Here is a 19,211-nt window from a genome sequence, read left to right on the forward strand (position 1 = left end):
CAGTAACTCCTATGGTTTAGTGTACATCAATCAGTGTGTACATAGCAAACTGCCATTTGAATGGCATAGGAAGCTTTTCTCCAGGATTTAAGCACTGTGCTGTGTGTGTGTGTTTAAATGTCTATTTTTGTTACTTATAGTCTTTCTTCTGCTACTTTTGCCAAATCGTCATGATAATGATAAGATTGATGAAAGGACAATCACAAAGAACATCCATGTCCAGGCCTGGTGTCGAATACACACACATGATATTATGCCGCTAATCGTAACCTTCTGCCTGTCGGAGTGGTCAGCACCCCACGCTACGACGCCAGGCGTCTAGGGTTCGAATCCCAGCCTAGGCATAGTTGTTCTTTGTGAGTATCCCCATTCATCAAATTCATCACATCATCACTCATCCTCATCGCCGCAGTTAGCCAAGTGTCAGAATAACGACGCTAAATAACCAAACAACAAATACAGTAAAACCTCGTTAATCCGGACTAATGGGGGGATAAGTTGATCGGTTTAACGAAAGTCCGGATTAACTGAAATAACCTAAAAGAACAGTAGAAAGTGCATTAAAACTCCTTTTATAGCAACCAAACCCGTTTATTATGTTGTATTTAAAGGGCATAGGCCTAAATACACTATACAGTACAGTACAAAGTCTGCGGGAAACATAATTTCATCAGTGGTTGACTGCCTTTTCTTTGGGAAGTTCTCTTGTTGACTTCTAGCCACATTTAAAAACTTGCATTCTGCTTTTCTTTTGGCCTGCCCGGCTTATCGGGGTCTGGATTAACGAGGTTTTACTGTATTTGTGTGTTTTTGTCTTTACAGTCACAACAATAAGAACGGGACACTTATATCCTGAAATACGCGCTTTCCTGCAATGCGTAATGTGTGTTGTCGATGGCGAACTTGAATAGCAAGTTTGCTCAATGCACGTACGTATGTTTACTAGGGCCATTTCCCACATAGGAAATGTTTGTTTTACGGCACACACATTCAATAGATAATATTGTATCGTGCGTGGCTTTGCGGGTGTTCCATATTCTCGGTAGCAAATCTCACAAAGGCATTCGATGTTCCCGCCCCTTCTTAGTCCCGACAAGCACGCTAACTGTCATGTGAGTGACATTTTTCCGCGGATAACTCATAAGTAAACAAATTTTGGTATATTTAGTGGAGAGGGGTGTATTTATGGCATCTTTTATTTTTCTTTACCTCTTTAGGTATGTCACATAGACGAGTGATGATTATACAGGTATACAATTGACAAAAAAAAGAAACAGACACCCAGCACTCGAATTCAGAACATCCGTATGTCCGTAAAAATTATGAGTTGGTTGTTTGAGTGAGAGTAATCCTCTCACCACCGCTGTTACGAAATTCCTGAGTACAGTACGATAGTACTGTATCAGCAGGTAATTTATTATTGACTATCTGATTACCCGGCGTTGCCCGGGTATTTATTTATCCCAATCTTCTATCAGACAGGAAAATAATGAATTCTAACTATAGTGTAAAATGGAACTAATTTTATTTAAAGGTATTTAAGAGTATAAGTACAGTATACAAATTACAAAGGAAAACTTGATTATAAATAACATTTTTAGTTTCACCTCCAGGAGCAAGAAGTAATAAATTGAACGCCATTGGAAGTGTCACTATTCATCTTAGAGACCCCGAAAGCTATAGATTCCACACTAATATCGGTCGTTTTCTATTATTTTTACATGTCTCCCCTTCCCACCCCACCCTTAGGGATAGCAGGGGTGTCTTACCCCCACAGTATTTCTTTCCAGATTGTAAGTCATATGTGTACCAAGTTTCGTTGAAATTGCTCCAGACGTTCGAGAGTTATGCCGGAACAAACATATATACATACATCCATTTTTATACATATATATATAGATTAATTTCATTTGTATTAGATGCTGGTGCAAAAGTTCTCGATTTCAATGCATCGTTGTCGATTTTGAAGAAAAAAAAACAATATTGTAACTTCGCATTACGTGAAACAGAGTGGCTATTAACTGTCAACATGTCATCGGCTTGATCTAACTTCTGGACGAAGGTGGCCCAGAAATGCTGTTTGTAACACCAGAGGTTAAGGTCCCCATGTGTCCATAGCGTCGCCAAAATGGGACCAAAGATTGATTTGGAATATCGACGCTCTGTGTGCGTGCCACTAACCCCTTGCCTATGTCCGAGAAGCGTCTGGAGGAGAAGCAGCGCAACCCGCAACAATCGAAATGTCATGTTTTTAAATATTTTTTCGTCGGTTTTTAGCCCTGCTGCTTCTTTTCTTTTGATGAACGGTGCCAGGTAGCTTTCCTTGTTCATTGGAACACACAAAATAATCGATATGACGAACCTAGAGCCCCGAAGCCCAGGTCTGCGTTACACAAAACCCTCCAAATTGTCAATATTTTTGGTATTTCCGATTTGCGCAACAGAAGATATTGTCCTAGCGCAAAAATATTTTTATGGTGATGTACTCTGATAGAATGGAAAAAAATAAAACTCTTTCGTTTCGAAATTGTATCCTTTGTTCATATCAGTATGCCCTAATAAGTATAGTTAAAAGCGCTAGACAATGGTAAAGGTAAAGCTCCCTTTACAAATTTAAGTATTTAGTGGATGTGGGGGTAGGGTTGCCTCCACGTATCCATTGATGTGAGGCTGGGTGATCCCTGGAGCAGGTTTATGTGGGGACAAGGCCGGGAAAACTCCGACCTTAGATCACCCTCACCGGGAATCGAACTCGAGTCTCCCGCGTGGCAATCAGACGCCCTAACCCTAGAACACTACCGTACGTAAAATGTACGTGTGCTTCGCGCTCATTTGCCTCCCCTACCTCCCACATCGCACCCACCTACCCCTCCGCCTATGGTATTCCTCTATCATTCTGTCAGGCGCGTGGCAGCACTGTGGTAAGGAGGGAGGAAGCAGTGAACGTCCTTAGTTTGTGCGTTATGTGGGACTCTGTACGTCAATAATACGTAGCGATAGTAACAGAAGAAAAATCTTGCACGTAATTTTGACGTGCATGTAGTAATAACGCCATTTGTATTCACGTAAGATTTGCGTGAATTTTTCTATAATATCTAATTTTTCTATAATATGATCAACATAGCAGCGGTCAATGGATACATTATTCACACTCACAACTTCTACAACAATCAGGGCAACTCAGAAAAGAGACTATTCTCACGAATTCAGTTCATGCTTTTTGAAGGTACTGGGGAAGGAAGACACAAGTACAGTAGCAGCCACGTCACAAGGGAACAGAAAGTATTGCAGTTTCTGCAACTACAAGAACAGGAGGATGACACCAACGTACTGCTCCTGTGGGAAGCCAATTTGTGGAACACTACCGTACGTAAAATTTACGTATGCTTTGCGCTCAAATTCCTCCCCTACCTCCCACCTCGCACCCACTCACCCTTCTGCCTAGCAGTGCCTCAAGTTGTCTGTCGGACATAAGGCAACACATAAGGAGGGTGCAAGCTCTGATCGTCTTGATTTGGTTTGTTATGTTGTGCACTGTACGTCAATTTTACGTATCTGTGTAAAACCAGAAATATCTTTCACGTAATTTTGACATTTGTAAATTCGATTTGGATACTTAGATTTTGAAAACGAAAGTTTAAAGGCATGCACTATTTTCTTGCAAGACTTAAAAATTACATTTCTTCCTTATTTACAGCGTTATGAATATTATTATTGTTTGCTTTTCATTGTTCGAACTTTTCGCCTTCATTCTTAATGTACGAATGGGCTTGTCAAACAAGACCTTCTCTTAAAATATTCTATGTTTAATAAAACCATGCTTATACATTTTAAAATGAAGAATAAAATTCCAATGTAAGGAAAAATAAACAAAATAATGTTCACAATGAATAGAAATTTGTTTTCATGATGTAGAGGTTGTTTTAAAAATAGATTCCTTCATGTACGTAAAATTTACGTAGCGGTAGTTACACTGTAATATTGGAACGCGGTAGTGTTCTAGGGCTAATGCTAATACACGTTCTTATTAATGTCGAAACGTTCCTTTAGTGACATAAAATCCAATAGTTAGTCCACAACCACTTTATGACATTACACAATTGAGTCACATACTAGTATTGACATCATTTTATAACAGGAGAATTATATTTTAATCCTAGAATTTTCAATGTGTACCTACTCATGCAATTTAATTGAGTGCAGCAAAGCAATAGTCACATTGCAAAGTTCCAAGAGTAAAGATTTCGCTATACCCGCATTAAGCTTTATCCTTAAAGATATGCAACCCGTTCTATTTTGGTGTAATTTGGGTTGCCTGAAAATAAGGGTTCCGATTTTTCTAACGTCCAAGAAACTGGGTTGTTTAAGGAGCTACCTTTTCAGAAAGCACGCAAATGTCAACCTTGCTTGCATGTAGTACACCTCGGTGACTGCAATCATGCAGGCTAACGGAGCTCTGGCGTCTGGATCTACGCTAAGGATATCATCTGTAGGGTTGTGTGTTGTCCTGTGTTATATCCTTACATGTTCTGAGCGCCCTTTACTGCCTCAGCATTTAACCTCTGTAAAGAGCTTTTACTTTCCAGAGATAGATGTTGATTTCAGTTACGGTAAGGGGATGAGCCACGTATATTGTAACGGGTGCAAATAACCAAGGGCTGACGCACCACAAAATTTTTATTTAAAACAAAGGAGGAACTGCACGTTTACTTGAAGATCGTATTGAGAATACACCTAAAAATTTCGGGCATTTGTCATCCTAACTAGTCAGTGGCGGGCGATACTTGCTTTGGGGGCTCTCCTCCTGAACTGAATAAGGGGCCTATATGCGAATATAATCGATTTTCAAACTGTAGTTTCCAGTACGTACGTTAAAATGAAATAACATAATTTACTATTCCATGGTGCAGCATAGCCTACAGGGAATCAATAATACAATCATATTGTTATAGAACCATATCATCAAAATGACTCACCTGCTTTAAATTAAACCTTATACTAACACTAAACATTATATTTTAAGAAATTATATTGTATTAATAGATATCGAGAATATCGTTTATGTCTCGTCTCATGAAAATGCCAGACACGCAATTTTTGTAACGCAATATTTAGAGCGAAGCAACCAAAAAATGTACATTTCTTTTCAGGCTTGCAAGAATATTAATTTAATGGGACGTCAATACTTTCATTGGATCCCTTGATATTTACTCTTTTTCAGCTTCTCTTTTCCCATGTTCGGCGCCGAAAAGTGCGCATACCATATCGCTAAATGTAATTCACAAATCTAATGTCCGAACCCTAAAGAAATTCCTTGACAATCTAAGATTTTGCACTTTATTAAGAGCTCCATATCTCCTTCCCTCAAATTTAATCTTCAATCCTCCAACCAAAATGTTGGACTTATTGTTGATAGATATTACCCCCTCCAAAAGAAAAAAATTCTCCGTCCCCAAACCACATTTTCCGCTATAATCTCAGGCGTAATATTAATACACAAGAGTTGGATATCCCTCCAAATTGAATGCTCAGCCCCCTAACTAAAATTCCCAGGATAATCTAAGATTTAACACTGACATTCAATAGTCGGATATTGCCTCCCCCTCCCCCAACGTTTAATTACTCAATCCCCACCTGAATCTACGTGTCGATTTAACACCCAATGTGCAAGTGTTGAATATCCCCCCCTCCCTTAATAATAATATTACCCGTTAGAATTTCCTTCGCAGTCTAGAATTTTCTATTTATGTAACAGCAATGGATAGTTAATAACGTAATTCAACTTGCAACAAATGCTGTACTGTTTCACACCAAAATTCCATCACAAAAAATCTTCCCCCCCAAAAAAGTAAGTTGCTTGGACATAACGTGAGTCCACAAACCCACCTGTTGTCATCGCTACCTCTAAATACCTCATCTTCTTCATCTAATGGATTAAATATGGTGTACCTAAGGTGCAAACGTCTTTACATTTATTTTGGAAAAATATATAAATGTTGAATTTTATATTACATTATGGAAAAAATCCCCCCAAAAAATTTCGATGGTGCAGTCTGTGCCATTCCCCCCCGTGGGCACCCCTGATCCAAGCTCATTTAAGTTACAGTTGCAGTTTACGCTTCTGCCACCGGAGCTTAGCTGCGTGGTTTAGACACTTTCGCAACATAGATTGTATGTTTCATGTCCTAAATATCTCTACTTCGTAGCTTCGTTTCCAAATATTTCACTAACTCATAACGCCCCCCTCCCCTCCTACAGAGAAAATGCATTTCTTTCCCATCCCTGGAAATAATTCTGCGAACCAATGACGTATTTGGGGAGGGTCCAAGGGGTCCGGACCCCCTCCCCCAAAGACTTACCAAGTACTAAAATTACATAACGAAAATATACTTGTCTAGCATTTGTTGTACAATCAAGGGTTATTTATTTTCGCCAAACTTACTGGAAGGCAAGGAATTGACAGTGCCTGAGAAGATTTATGCACACTTCTATTTATAATACTGTAATATGCATAAAATATTAATCAGAAACTTTACTTCTCGTCAACTGGACGTAACATCCTTTTGTGTTATTCAATAAATATTCAATTCTTTATCTATTCGACATTAATTTCCTTGCCAGGACAGTCGATGTTATGCAAATTTGGCAACTTAACTACACGTAAGCTAGATAAACAACGCCTGCTCTTGCATCCCTATTCTTATACCGTCTTTTTACCTATTCATGTAATAATAAAAATATAGAATTAATTTACATATTATGCACAGACCTATAGATTATATTATAAAAGTAAAAAAGGTAAAGTGCTCCCCTGTGCTTTGCACCACACCATGAAGGCGTATAGGAGGTGTATAGGGGTGTTGGGTTAGGACCCCACACTTTCTTGATCTCGGCCAAGCTGGGGGTGATGTGATCAGCACCACACCCCTGGCCGCCTTTACCCCCTAGAGTTTATATTAAAGTATTTATTTAAACATTTATATTGGGGTGTAAGGGGCGACGTTCCACGTAGTACACCCTGGACTGAATTTTGCAGACGAACGAGGCTCTGGCGACTGGCCCTATGGCCAGTCTGTGTGTTGTCCTGTGTTTTGTCCTTAAGTGTGCTGAGTGCCTCTTAACAGCCTCTGCTTTTAACCGGTCAGAACATTTTAATGTTTTAGTTACGACATTACAGTTACGCTATTTTAGTTATGGTAAGGGGCTGGACCCCGTATAAAGTGACGGGTGCAAAATAGCCTACGTTCTGACGCACCCAAAATTTTAATTTCAAATTCAAATTCAAATCAAACATTTATATTATTTTATCATTATTTGTTGTTATTATTATGTTATTTTTTAGATAATTAGTTCGGACTTTTCCCATCGCTTTGTAATCAAGGGGTCTCGGGTTCGATACCTGGTGGAGACACTTTGCTCATTCATCGTATGCCACTTGCAACTGTAGGTCTAGTCCCGATTAGCCTATCTGTGCATAAAGTAGACTTTAAGCAATTACTCAAATCAGACTCTTCCCCCCCCCCCGAAATATATTTCTAGATACGTGCCTGAATGGGAACGTCCATGAATGATTACGATCACATGTTTGAAGTTGAAGATTGAAAAATTAGAACGTGAGATCTTGTTCGGATGATTCTCGTGACTAACGAATTCCTCAAAGTGGAAGCCACGAATCGTGCCCGAGTCTTTTAACTTTGCAACCGAACAGTCACGTGCTTCCGGGAACCCCTAATGCCTCCGCTGTGCCCATTGTAATTGCGGGTCTACCCCTTTCCTCTTCAGACACGCGATCATCGTCCGTCGCGATGTGTGCAGCCCGATTGTCACGAAACAACCGCGACATGTTGTTTCCGGCGTTCAGATATTGATCTCACTTGCCACCACAGAAAGCGAATGTATCGTAAACAGGTCTTCACTGGACAAAGAATAGCATTGGTTTAATCAGTGAAGTACCCGCAGTGACGTACGGTAGCTTAGGAGCTAAGCACTAAATTTTTTAAAATATTTTAGATATATTTATATTTATTTACGTTATAACACCATTTAGCCTTGTTTCCATGATATGAAAAACTCAATATGCTGACCAAGGCAGAAATTTATTTTATTTTAAAACATAACCTAAACGTAACGTTTCAACCTTCTAGCAAGGTCTTCTTCAGACTCTGTACCAAGTACAAATGTAACAAGGTACAAAAAAGGACGATATATATACACAAAAATCACTCGCTCCAGACACAAGATTATTAGAAAGTTGTTTCTTCTGGAACATTCCAGCAGGTGGCCTTCCCTTGTCAACTGTACTTTCACCTGACAGGCGATTTAGCTAAACATTTCCTATCATCTGGAAAGTGGTTGGACTCTTTATCTCACGCTCTTTTTCCTTTCTTTCTTCATTCTTCTTCCTTCTTCTCTCCTCCTTCGCTCTTGTCCTTTCCACTCTTTCTAACACCTTCTTCCATTCTTTGTTTATCTTCAGTCCCCCATTCCAGTTCATTGTGTCTTCTTCTCCATTTCCTTGGCCTCCTTCCATTTTCTCACTAGAGTGCGCGTCAAATCTCATGTATATGGCGATAGCCAATAGCAGCGCACTGCAGCGGTGCCATGTCGAAATCTTACACGGAAAAGAGACAGCGTGGTTGAGCGAAACGCCTTGTCACGGAACTAGGCAACGCCGCACGTCTGTGATTCGCTGGTGCTGTTCAGCCGTTCAAGGTCATATGCAGGAGACTTGACGCGCACTCTAGTACTCTCTTCTCCCGTCCTATCTGCTTAGCCTCATCTCGTGTGTATAAATATCGCATTTCTCTCTCACTTAAGTCGTACATCATCCCAATGTTGTTTCAACCTGTCATTCAGACTCTTTTTCGTTTCTCCTATGTACACACACACTGACATTCTTTACATTTCACTTCGTAGATAATCCCTTCCTCTTCCTCTTCTCTGTTTTCCTTTTTCTTGTTTGCATTCCTCGCTATTCTTAAGATGCTTCGCCCCCTTCCCTTTTTTTATTTACGTATATTATTATTAATTACCCTAGCATTTCTGCCACATTTGGTAAATCGCGACGATGAAGATGAAATTGATGAAGTGACACTAACAAATAACACCCATTCCCGGGCCGAGATTCGAACCCGGGCCCCCTGACTTTGTAGTGCGCTGTGTTATCACGGAGGTTGGTTTATGTTTCCCGGATCAGGATTATCAGTTATACAATTCTCTTATACATGCTTATAAATTTGCTGTAGTCTTGCAATAAAAGAGTGCCAGGTTCGATACCCGCTTGAGGCACATTGCACAGCGATTCTTGATTGATTAACTAATTCCCAGCTCGAGGTGTAAATTCCTAGCTGGGCGTGCTTGATTGAGTTTGAAGATAGAAAGGGACATCCTTGTATGGTTAACATGGAGCCAGTGCAGTATGTGCAGCTACTAGCTGTTTGAAGCAGCGTGCACCGTTTCGCTCCGCGCACTCGCTTTCTTCCCTTCTCTGCCGTTATGTGCGTCGTTGTTCCACAGACTTCTGCTACACATTGTAGCTTCTGGGATGCTTTATGGAAATTTTCTCAACTGCCAAACCCCGCCCTCTTTCGAGTACTGGAAGGGTTTATTTTTATTTCATTCTTCTGAAACTTTTGCCTAATCGCTAGAGGATTTCAAATTTCGTTTTTGACGAAAACACGAAATATGAAATAACATGCTGTAATGTTCATTTTTCATGTTTCTTAAAGGTCTGAGGTGCATTTTTCTACCCTGTTTTGTCACTAAATAATGCGAAATTGACTCTTAAACACGAAATTTACCGTTTATATACCGACGCGACACTTTCCGAAGTCTGAAGTATCCTGTGAGTTACGCAATTCACGGAAAATTGATTAATTCTGCTGTAAATATTTGAGAAGCAAGAATGGACTCCTTTACACAGGAATAGACTTAACACTCTGGTAACTACATAAATGTGCTATTAGAAGGGATAAGTTTATTTTGTGTAATAAGTGCAGTTTTTAAATCAAATTTAGGATTATATTCACAATTTTAAAACCAAAATGTCATTTTGTATAGCACTTTTGATGTGATTATTCACCGCTATAACACCGAAATTTTATTTTATTTACCACTTTTGAACCCGAAATCGACTGCTTTTTTTACTGAAATTTTGCTTTTTTGTTTACCAAAAAATATGTGCCTCTACTAATCGCAAAGACGAGCATGAATGAACACTCACAAACACACATGGACAGCACACAACACTCGCAGAGGATTATGCTGGCTCGAGAGCCATCGTTACTCTGCAAAATTCAGCCCAGAATGAAATGCGTGGAAGTGAGGTTGGCATTTAAGGGTCATCCCTTACACACCACACAACGTTTCACTTCCTATTCTGAGCTGTAGCTTCTTCGTTCTTGATTATCAGCTTCGATACCCTGTGGAGGCATAAATGGTTCGGATCCCACTTTAACCAGTAGGTTCAGTCCCGATTAGTGTTTCTGTGCATATAGTGGACTTAAACTCAAACTCTTGATTAGCCTATGTGTATTTATATCGAATTTCCTATTTGTGTCTTGTTAAGTCAATAATGTAGCAAAAGGCACAAAACTTTGCAATTTATTTTATGATACCTGAATCTCTCGTGTCCCTCCAAGCGATATTTCCAGGAACACGTGGATTTTGGCAGGAGAAATAGGAATTTGTGTGGTAGTAATGGAAGCGCGCCTGCAGCTTAGCCAGACGGCTGTCAAGAGGGTCTAAGTCCTCCCCATACACTAGAACCAACTTCATCCCCGGCCGTGATTTTTTTTGAAGTTTCGAAAACCATCAATAGGGGTAGGATTTTCATGATTTAGCATATTTTCTTTGGTAAGGGTAATGTGTTCCCTAAATATATAGACATACATATTGTGAAGAAACTAATTGAATTAAGGAGCTTTTTAAGGGCATATTTTGGCATATTTGGCCATTTCTACGTTATAGATCATATTTTGATGGATTTTCGGTCATATTCAGCATATTTTTGCGTTTTAAAGAAATATATCATTTTCGAAGTGGATTCATTCTTACTTCCATTTTCACTCGACTTTTATTTTGTACTGCAGCAAAATCTTTTCATTTTTATTCAGTGATGTGCCGTAGACTATACGTTTACGTCTACATGCGTTGTCTACACGTAATCTACGCGTAGATTACATTGTGTTGTAGTTTACATAGACTACGTAGACAATCTAAAGTGCATTAAAAATAATTTTCAAGGGTTTCATGAAAGAAAAGTGACATTTTCAACTATATTGGTTCCTAACGAAATGAAAAGAATCCTATTTACAACAAAATTTCTCTTCTCTTCTATTATCAACTATGGAAGAAGATAAATAGTATGCAAAAAAACAACAACAGATGGCAGTCGTGAGGCAAGAGTGGTTTTTTCCCCATAAAACACTAGAATATTTTCTATGTTAGGATTTTTCCTAGGTGAGAAATTGTTCGAATTTGGAAGAAGGAATATGAAAAGTTCTCCTCACACATCAGCAACTGATACGAAGTATAATTTTCTTTTAATTCCAAGGCGCCCTTTGCTAAGTTATTACCTTTCGCCATGTTGTTTACATAGATTTCGTAATCTACGTGTATAAAATAGTCTACGTGTAGAATGTAGACTATCGTTGTTTACGCGTAGACGCACATCACTGTTTTTATTTGAAAATTTACAGAAAGTATTCATTGTGCACTCCCAACTCATGGCCCATAAAGTGAACTAAAAATAGTACGTATGTGAAAATGTTTCAGCATATGTTAGATATTGATGTTTGAAAACAGTTCAGTCATAATGGCATATTTTTCAAATTATAGTGCACATTTTGTAAAATTTTAGGTCATAAGAGCATACTTTATCTTGCATATTTTGGTGGTTTTTAGGTCATAAAAATTCTAGTCCTAATCATCAATAATACTCCTTCATTTTGTTATCATAGGATGTAATGAAGTGTAAAATTCTCAATTCGATGATCTATGCAATCAGATGCAGTAAGTGGAGTTAACCACGGACGCAAGCAGATCTGCATCTACAGTAGGGTCTCGATAATTCGAGTCTTGATAATTCGGTGTTCCGTCCGAAGCAAAATATACGAGTTTTTTTCTGATAAATGGGTTTTTGAAACGATGCAATGTCCTGAAGCAGAAGACACTTGACTTTTTCTTTAAAGTGTAAGTTCAATATTGTTTAACTATTTTTCCTAAAATCATTATTACTAATGTACTGTGTATTGTAAGTACAATATTGATAACAAAACATTTTCCACATGTACTGTAGATTTTTGTCATATGACATTTTCTATCACTTCGAATCCCGGCCTGGATGTTCTCTGTTAATGGCCATTCATCAATTTCATCTCATCCTTATCTTCGCGATAGGGAAAAATTGGTAGAAAAGCGATGTAAAACAAACCAAGTCATTCAAGCAAACATTTCTGTGCATTTATGCATAACCGATTGTAATCTGCATGTAAAGTTTTAGAGAAAAATAATTTAGAGGTTTCTAAAATATTTAAGTAGAATTTCCTCTAAACCGAGGGTTTTTTTTGTTTGTTTTTTGGAAGGAGGGTTATGTTTTCGGGGCCCCACCTGATTAGCTTCATATATGCAAACTTAGGAATGTTTCCATTGTTGCAGGGAGGGATGGGCTGCGGGTCTTCCCGCGCCACCACCGTGGAGCAGATGGGAGAGCCTGAGCCGGACCAGCAGCAGCGGAAGCCCACGATGAGGTCCACCAGCGCCCTGGCGTCCAGGGACCCCCTGCAGGGGGAGGAACCGGCGGAAGAGATCCTGGACGAATCCACGTCTTCTTCTACGAGCAACGTGCACGAGCCCTTAGGTAAGCGCAGGCCGTGGAGTATGGGAAGTGCTCCCAGGCAAGATTTTCTCTCTAACAATAGCCGTGGATGTTGCTCCTGCTTTAGAAGTTCTTCCGCGTATGATGGAACCTTGAAAACTCAAACCCGCGTTTTCTCATCAATGACTCACGTAGCGTAAAGCAATCACTTTAATTTTGCATGTACTGTAGACAGTAACTTTATAAACAAGGTGATTAATTGTTATGTGTCAGGTCATTCATAGAAGCAGTGGTATTAAGGATAAAAAAGGTGCAGAGAGAGAGAGAGCATTTCGCTCGAGTGCCAAATAGTTCGCACGGACGACGCTAGATAGCGTGCGGAATCGAGAGCTTCTTCGCTCGAGCGAATAACGCTCGAACAGGCAAAATGAGCGGTATACGCTCGAAGTCCAGTAGTACACGTATAATCGTAATTTGTCTGTGATAGTGGGTTCTCAAATATGGATCGTGAGATGAAAGACGCAGCGAAATTGAAGCTTGAGTGAACATAGTCATCATATCCACGTTAAAATGCAGTTTAGTCTAAATGAAAATGAAAATGATTGTGAGCTGAAACTGCCAGAGCGGATATTTTACATATATGCGTCTGCTATTATCGTCGCAAATGCTCGAGCGTGGAGACTCGAACGAGTGCTAGGGAGCGAAAGTGGTTCCATGAATACTCTAGGCACCGACAGCTGTCGTATTCCTAGCACGTTTACAACGCTCTACCGGAATGTCGAAATGATCTATATAAAGTTTTGGAAACCTTTAGTCAAGATATTTAGTGAAATTTTAACACTGCCCACAGTATCGTGATCACTAGGGTTAGGATTTTTATGACCTAAAATTCACCAAAATATGCCAAATAAAATATACTCTCGTGACCTAAAATTTTACAAAATATGCACTATAATTTGAAAAATATGCCCTTATAACTGGACTGTTTCAAACATCAATATCTAACATATGCTGAGATATTTTCACTTACGTACTATTTTAGTTCACTTTATGGGCCCTGAGTTGCAGTCCAATGAATACTTTCTCTAAATTTTCAAATAAAAAATGTAAAAGATTTTGCTACAGCCCAAAAAAAAAAAACTCTCGAGTAAAAATGGGAGTAAGAACGAATCCATTTCGAAAATGACTGTATATTTCTTGAAAACTCAAGAATATGCTGAATATGACCGAAAATCCATCAAAATATGCTCTATCACGTAGAAATGGCCAAATATGCCAAAACATGCCCTTAAAAAGCACCTTAATTTCATTAGTTTCTTCATAACATGAAGTTCTATATGTTTGGGGAACACATCACCCTTAGCAAAAAAAATATGCTAAGTCATGAAAATTTCTAGCCCTAGTGATCACGTAACTAACTTATTGAAAATAATTTTCCAACCATAACTTCAATATTTCCTAACTTGAGATGTTTGAAATGTTGGGGAAGTTTAGGAGAAGCGAAGGAAGAAAGGGACCAATTTTGTATCACGATAACTGCCGCAAATTTAGTGATCTTGATTTTAAAATTTAAAAGCTTCGGTATTTCATTTAAGGGAAATTGGCCCAAGTATGAATGCAACAACAAGATTTAGAACTTAGGGAAACTTAATTTTCTGGCGTCTATCTTTAGACGCGTTGACCTGTTTTCTTTAAATCAAAATACAACTGTTTGATATCTCGAATAGGTTTGCATGGTCTTAAGAACGGTCTTAACGACTGTAGATAACCATTACAAGTTTAACTCTTTAAACGAATTTGTATTTTTGTCAGAATTTTGGGGGTGAGTGATCGTTTAGGGAAATATTAAGAAGAAACTCATGTGCATACACTATGGGCGCGACTTTGGAGAGAAACATTTGGAACATTCACTCATTCAGAACTTGCATTGCATTTGTATGTCACCAAGGCATTCAAGAGGACGACACTTCTACGGCAGAGGTGAGAGTTATATTGTACTTATTTTCAGAATCGCTGCTAACGACTTTCTAGCGTTGTGGTGTATCCTTGTCAACTCAAAATACATTCAAACCAGTTGAATGACGCCATGAAAGTACATAAGGTATAGCGCCAAACAAGTAATATCTTACAATTATACGTGATAATATGTAACTCTCACAAATGCTTCTCTGTTCAGGCAACGACAGTGCTGTGCGTTAGATTCGGATAGTGTGATGTATACAGCTCGCCACATGTGATGGCTAATGGCAGCGCAGGCAAAGAGAGAAACACTGCGAGATACCAGCCGATGACGTTGCCAGGTATCCTGGGTGGCCACGCCTTCGCTAGAGGGAGCTTCGATACAATAGAAGCGGATTGACTGTCGCAGTCACGTGACTCTCCACGTACTGCTCATACGGGTCCCATCGGCCGTCTTATATGGCAAGTTGTATGATGAATGTGGTCTAACTTGTGAATAGCCCATGTTTTATTATTTTTTCGGAACAAATTTATCACTGCAGACAGCCTACGATTATGACGATTTCAAGAGAGCTGTTGTGAGTCCTGATAAAACAGTTTTTTTTCTTTTCTCACGCACCACTAACTCTTCTGAACCCTCTCAGAAATTTCTAATTTACCTTCTAGTAAACAAAATCCTTGCATTTCCTTTAATTCTGGACATGTCGCCGATTACAATCATTCAAAACAAAAAAAAAACAGAATATATTTCTCTCTGTTCTGGAGGTAGGTCGAACTACCAGCCACGAAAGAACAAAGTTTTAATCCAAATATGCTGTAGTCCTCCACGAAAATTATTTTAGTTCTGGATCACAGACTACTCGTTCAATAATAATAATAAAAACATTTAAAGCGAGCTATTGTTCGTAGTGCCTAATTTGTGAACGCCCTGTATTTTATCCTATTAAGAACTTCTCATTTTGAGTCCATAGCACTATTATAATATTAAACCATCTTCATTCAAAATTTTTCTGGCCATTACTTTAAATACAATATTTCTAATTTCTTCACTATTTTCCTTTGACACCGAATATCCATCCGCTCGGACAATAAATCATATCAGAACTTTGGAACACAGATTTCTATTATGAAATAGTCCAGGAAATTCCAGGACGTACAAATCTGCTTCAACCTACTCAAGAATGTATGTCGAAACGTATTGTACTTTTTTCAGCGTAATTACTTTAAGTGTGAATTTAAAAGTTCATGTAATAAAATTCAATGTTAAAAGAATAAAATAAAATAACAATAAATAACTAAAATTGTCTTGATAATAATTTTGATAACTGTTTGTGTAATAGTCATATCTAATATTATTATAGACTTAATCTAAAGAAGAAATTAAAAGGTTATTGCCCGCTGATAAGTATAAGATCCAAATTAACACCACTGTGATTATTGTGCATTGCTCCTTATATGCAGAGGGAAATATAGGTGGAACCTTGTTTGTGTAACGCAAATTAAGGGATCTACCTACTATTGTAAGACTATTTAAAGCCAACTTAACTTGTTGTTTTAAAGTAGTCGCAATTTATGTGCTATCTTCATTTCTTTCTTAAAAAATAATAAATAATTCTAGTATATCGGGGCAGGGTGTGTTTCGATCTCGAAGGTCTTAGTCAAGGTGTCCCAGGTTCGATTCTTGTTGAGGGCTCGTAATATCTTGAATCCCACTTCAAGCTTTAGATCTACCGATTAGAGCAATGTACGTAATAGATAATCCTTGATTAGAGTATCAAGTGTAAATAAAACAAACATTAAATAAAACTAATTCCACTTTTACAACAGGCCTTGTCACAGTAATTGGGACTCTGACACGCGACTGTGCAGTCCCTGAGGATGTTTGTGAACTGCACAATATGTTGTGGTGGTGATGTTTACCTTACGTAGGTTTCTATATGCAACACACCTTCATTGCCAGAGTAAGTAGAAGCCGTCACTTTACCAGAAAGTGCCCCAGTTATGGATTGACAACTGTCCGAAATGTACCAGAAGATTCTGCTGCCAAGGAGCAATTCTAGTGTTGGAAAAAATAATGTTTTGAAGTACAAGGCGAGGGCTGAAGTATCACTAATTTCAGCAAGACAATACACTAAGCCCAAGAGACGCATTGCTCTAGTAGTGGTGCCTGTGATATGTGAGCTTTTGATAAAATATGATCCTGAATCCTTGAGATTACCCTTAAAACTTGGATATGCTGAACTCAGTAGTTGGTTATCGCACTAGATTTGGTGTAAATCAAGTGTCCGTTGAAAATTCGATTCCCGACACAGGCAAAAAAAGAAATTTGAGCGAAGACGAGCGAAAAGGTGTTGTCTCGAAATGTTGTGTTATGTGCTGAAGCAGTACCTCCCCACCTACTGGAACGTCGTCACTTGTAATTAAGGGCTCCCGGGTTTGATACCTGGTTGAAGCACATGGTGATTCGGTTCCCACTTAAAACTGTAGTCCTAGTCCCGATTAGCCTTTCTGTGCATAAAGTTGACCTAAAACGAAACTCAAGCCAAATCCTGAAGAACATTTTTATGTAGTAAAGCTATTTGAATATTTTATTTTCAACTTACTATAATTATACAGGTCAACACGGATTTTCCATCTTTGATTGTGACGCTGATTTTTTAAGTAAGTTGAAGTTGTGTTCCTGAATCAAAAAATGACCCCAGTTTTATCCTATCGCATACCAATTTTTAATAATTTACATATGTCTATTTAACAATAAGATTTAAAAATACACACTATTCCTATGAAATAGCAATACAAATATTGATGTGAAAATCAACAATCATTCATCGTTATTTTTTATGTGCAAATTAAAGACTAAAAATAATAATGTTTTATTCGGACTTGTATTCTGGTAGAAGGCCTGTATCACATTGCTCTGATGTTCCTGCACCGAACCCTCCGAAGAACCTTGAGATACTGCAATCTGAATCAAGTTCTACGCCAGTCGAGTCATCTGAAGATGACAGACTCATCTTGGGAGACACACAAGGTTCACACACACAAGGCATACCCCAACCTTTCACACAAAATGAACCCAATGATTTGGTTGAAGATTTAAATGTCCCAAAGGATACTGCAGAACTTCTGGCTTCTAGGCTGAAAGAAAAACCTGCTAATTCCAGGAATATATGTAACAGTTTACAGACATTTCGAGAAAGAACTAGAACAGTATTTTACTCAGGAAAGATCCTTAGTATATCGCATACACATTCCAAACCTCATAAATAAGTTAGGAGAAGAGTATAACAGATACGAATTGATTTAAGCAATAGAAGTTTAAAAAATGTGTTGTCACATAATGGTAACATTCTACAGTCCCAGTCGCTCGTTCTGTCCATCTGAAGGAGACATGTGACAATCTTGAGCGGCTACTAGAAAAAGTAAAGTACAACGAAGATGGAAAGGTGGTACCAAGGACGCTGGAATACATCAATGATGGCCGACTACTGTTTGTTACAGTGCACAGGAGAACGTGTCGTACAAGAAGTTGTTCATCCAAGCGGCAACGCTTCTATTGACAGATCATGTACGGGATCATTAGTGGCTGTCATGCTTCTTTTCCTTTGGACTATATATGTCACAATAGGCAATGTGAAATGTGTTTATGAATTTCATGTACTAATCTATACCTGTACCAAATGACATATTATAATGCAATGTGTGTTTCATTGCTGTTAAGTATATTATGTTGGTTGTATGGGTCTCGTGTATTACAGAATTGCAAGTTCAACCATGTACATATTATGTGTCATTTTTAAGAAACCTGATGTGATACAGCAAAATGGCTCTTTTCTGTAATTCATACATCTTGAAGATGCAAAATCACTTATTGGATATAAAAAAGGTCTCAAAAAATGTTTCCTTTGTCGACCTGTGTTATCTGTGCATGTATATATAGATACAACATGCCAATCTGTGTAGTATATTCGTCGATCGTTCACGAAGATTTCCAGACTGTCAACAGAGCAGTCCTCTCATAATAGTTGATACATTTATTTGCACTGGCAGGAGCGAAACTTAGATCTGGTTTCACCTACACTCTGTTCCGGGAATCCCTGGAGCAAGCGAGCGAAATCAAGTCTCTGCGCAACCAGTGACTCAGAAGGCTAAACCAATGAACTCATGAGAAGAGAAGTTGAGGGAAAACGCGGCTACAACTACCAGTCATTTCAGCAGCGCGCACTGCTTTGTTCCGTCCACTTGCTTTCTCCCCTTTTCTACCATTACACGCTGCTCCAAAGATTCCCAAGACAGATTTCATAGAGCTGGTAGAGGGTGACCACAGCTGACTCCTGTTATCAAGTATCGTGCTCTTCTGTTTCATTAAATATTGTCTTTGAAGAACTTGTAGCAGGGAGGGCAACACTGTTTCGCTCCAGAATACGCTGCAACT

At 38.7% G+C, this 19,211-nt stretch overlaps 1 protein-coding gene across 2 annotated transcripts in view; it reads left to right on the forward strand.

Annotated features, from left to right (window-relative positions):
• The window catches only part of LOC145990122 (uncharacterized), a 45,045-nt gene that overhangs the window by 1,093 nt on the left and 24,741 nt on the right, over positions 1–19,211 (forward strand). For both annotated transcript variants that reach the window (XM_083125780.1, XM_083125779.1), the window contains exon 2: positions 12,658–12,859. In XM_083125780.1, the coding sequence (XP_082981906.1) occupies positions 12,664–12,859 (196 nt within the window). In that variant the 5' untranslated portion in view covers positions 12,658–12,663. The remainder of the gene's footprint in view (positions 1–12,657; positions 12,860–19,211) is intronic.

This window comes from Lepisma saccharinum, chromosome 7 (assembly GCF_977018435.1).
Source record: "Lepisma saccharinum chromosome 7, izLepSacc3.1, whole genome shotgun sequence".
Taxonomy (NCBI): Eukaryota; Metazoa; Arthropoda; class Insecta; order Zygentoma; family Lepismatidae; genus Lepisma; species Lepisma saccharinum.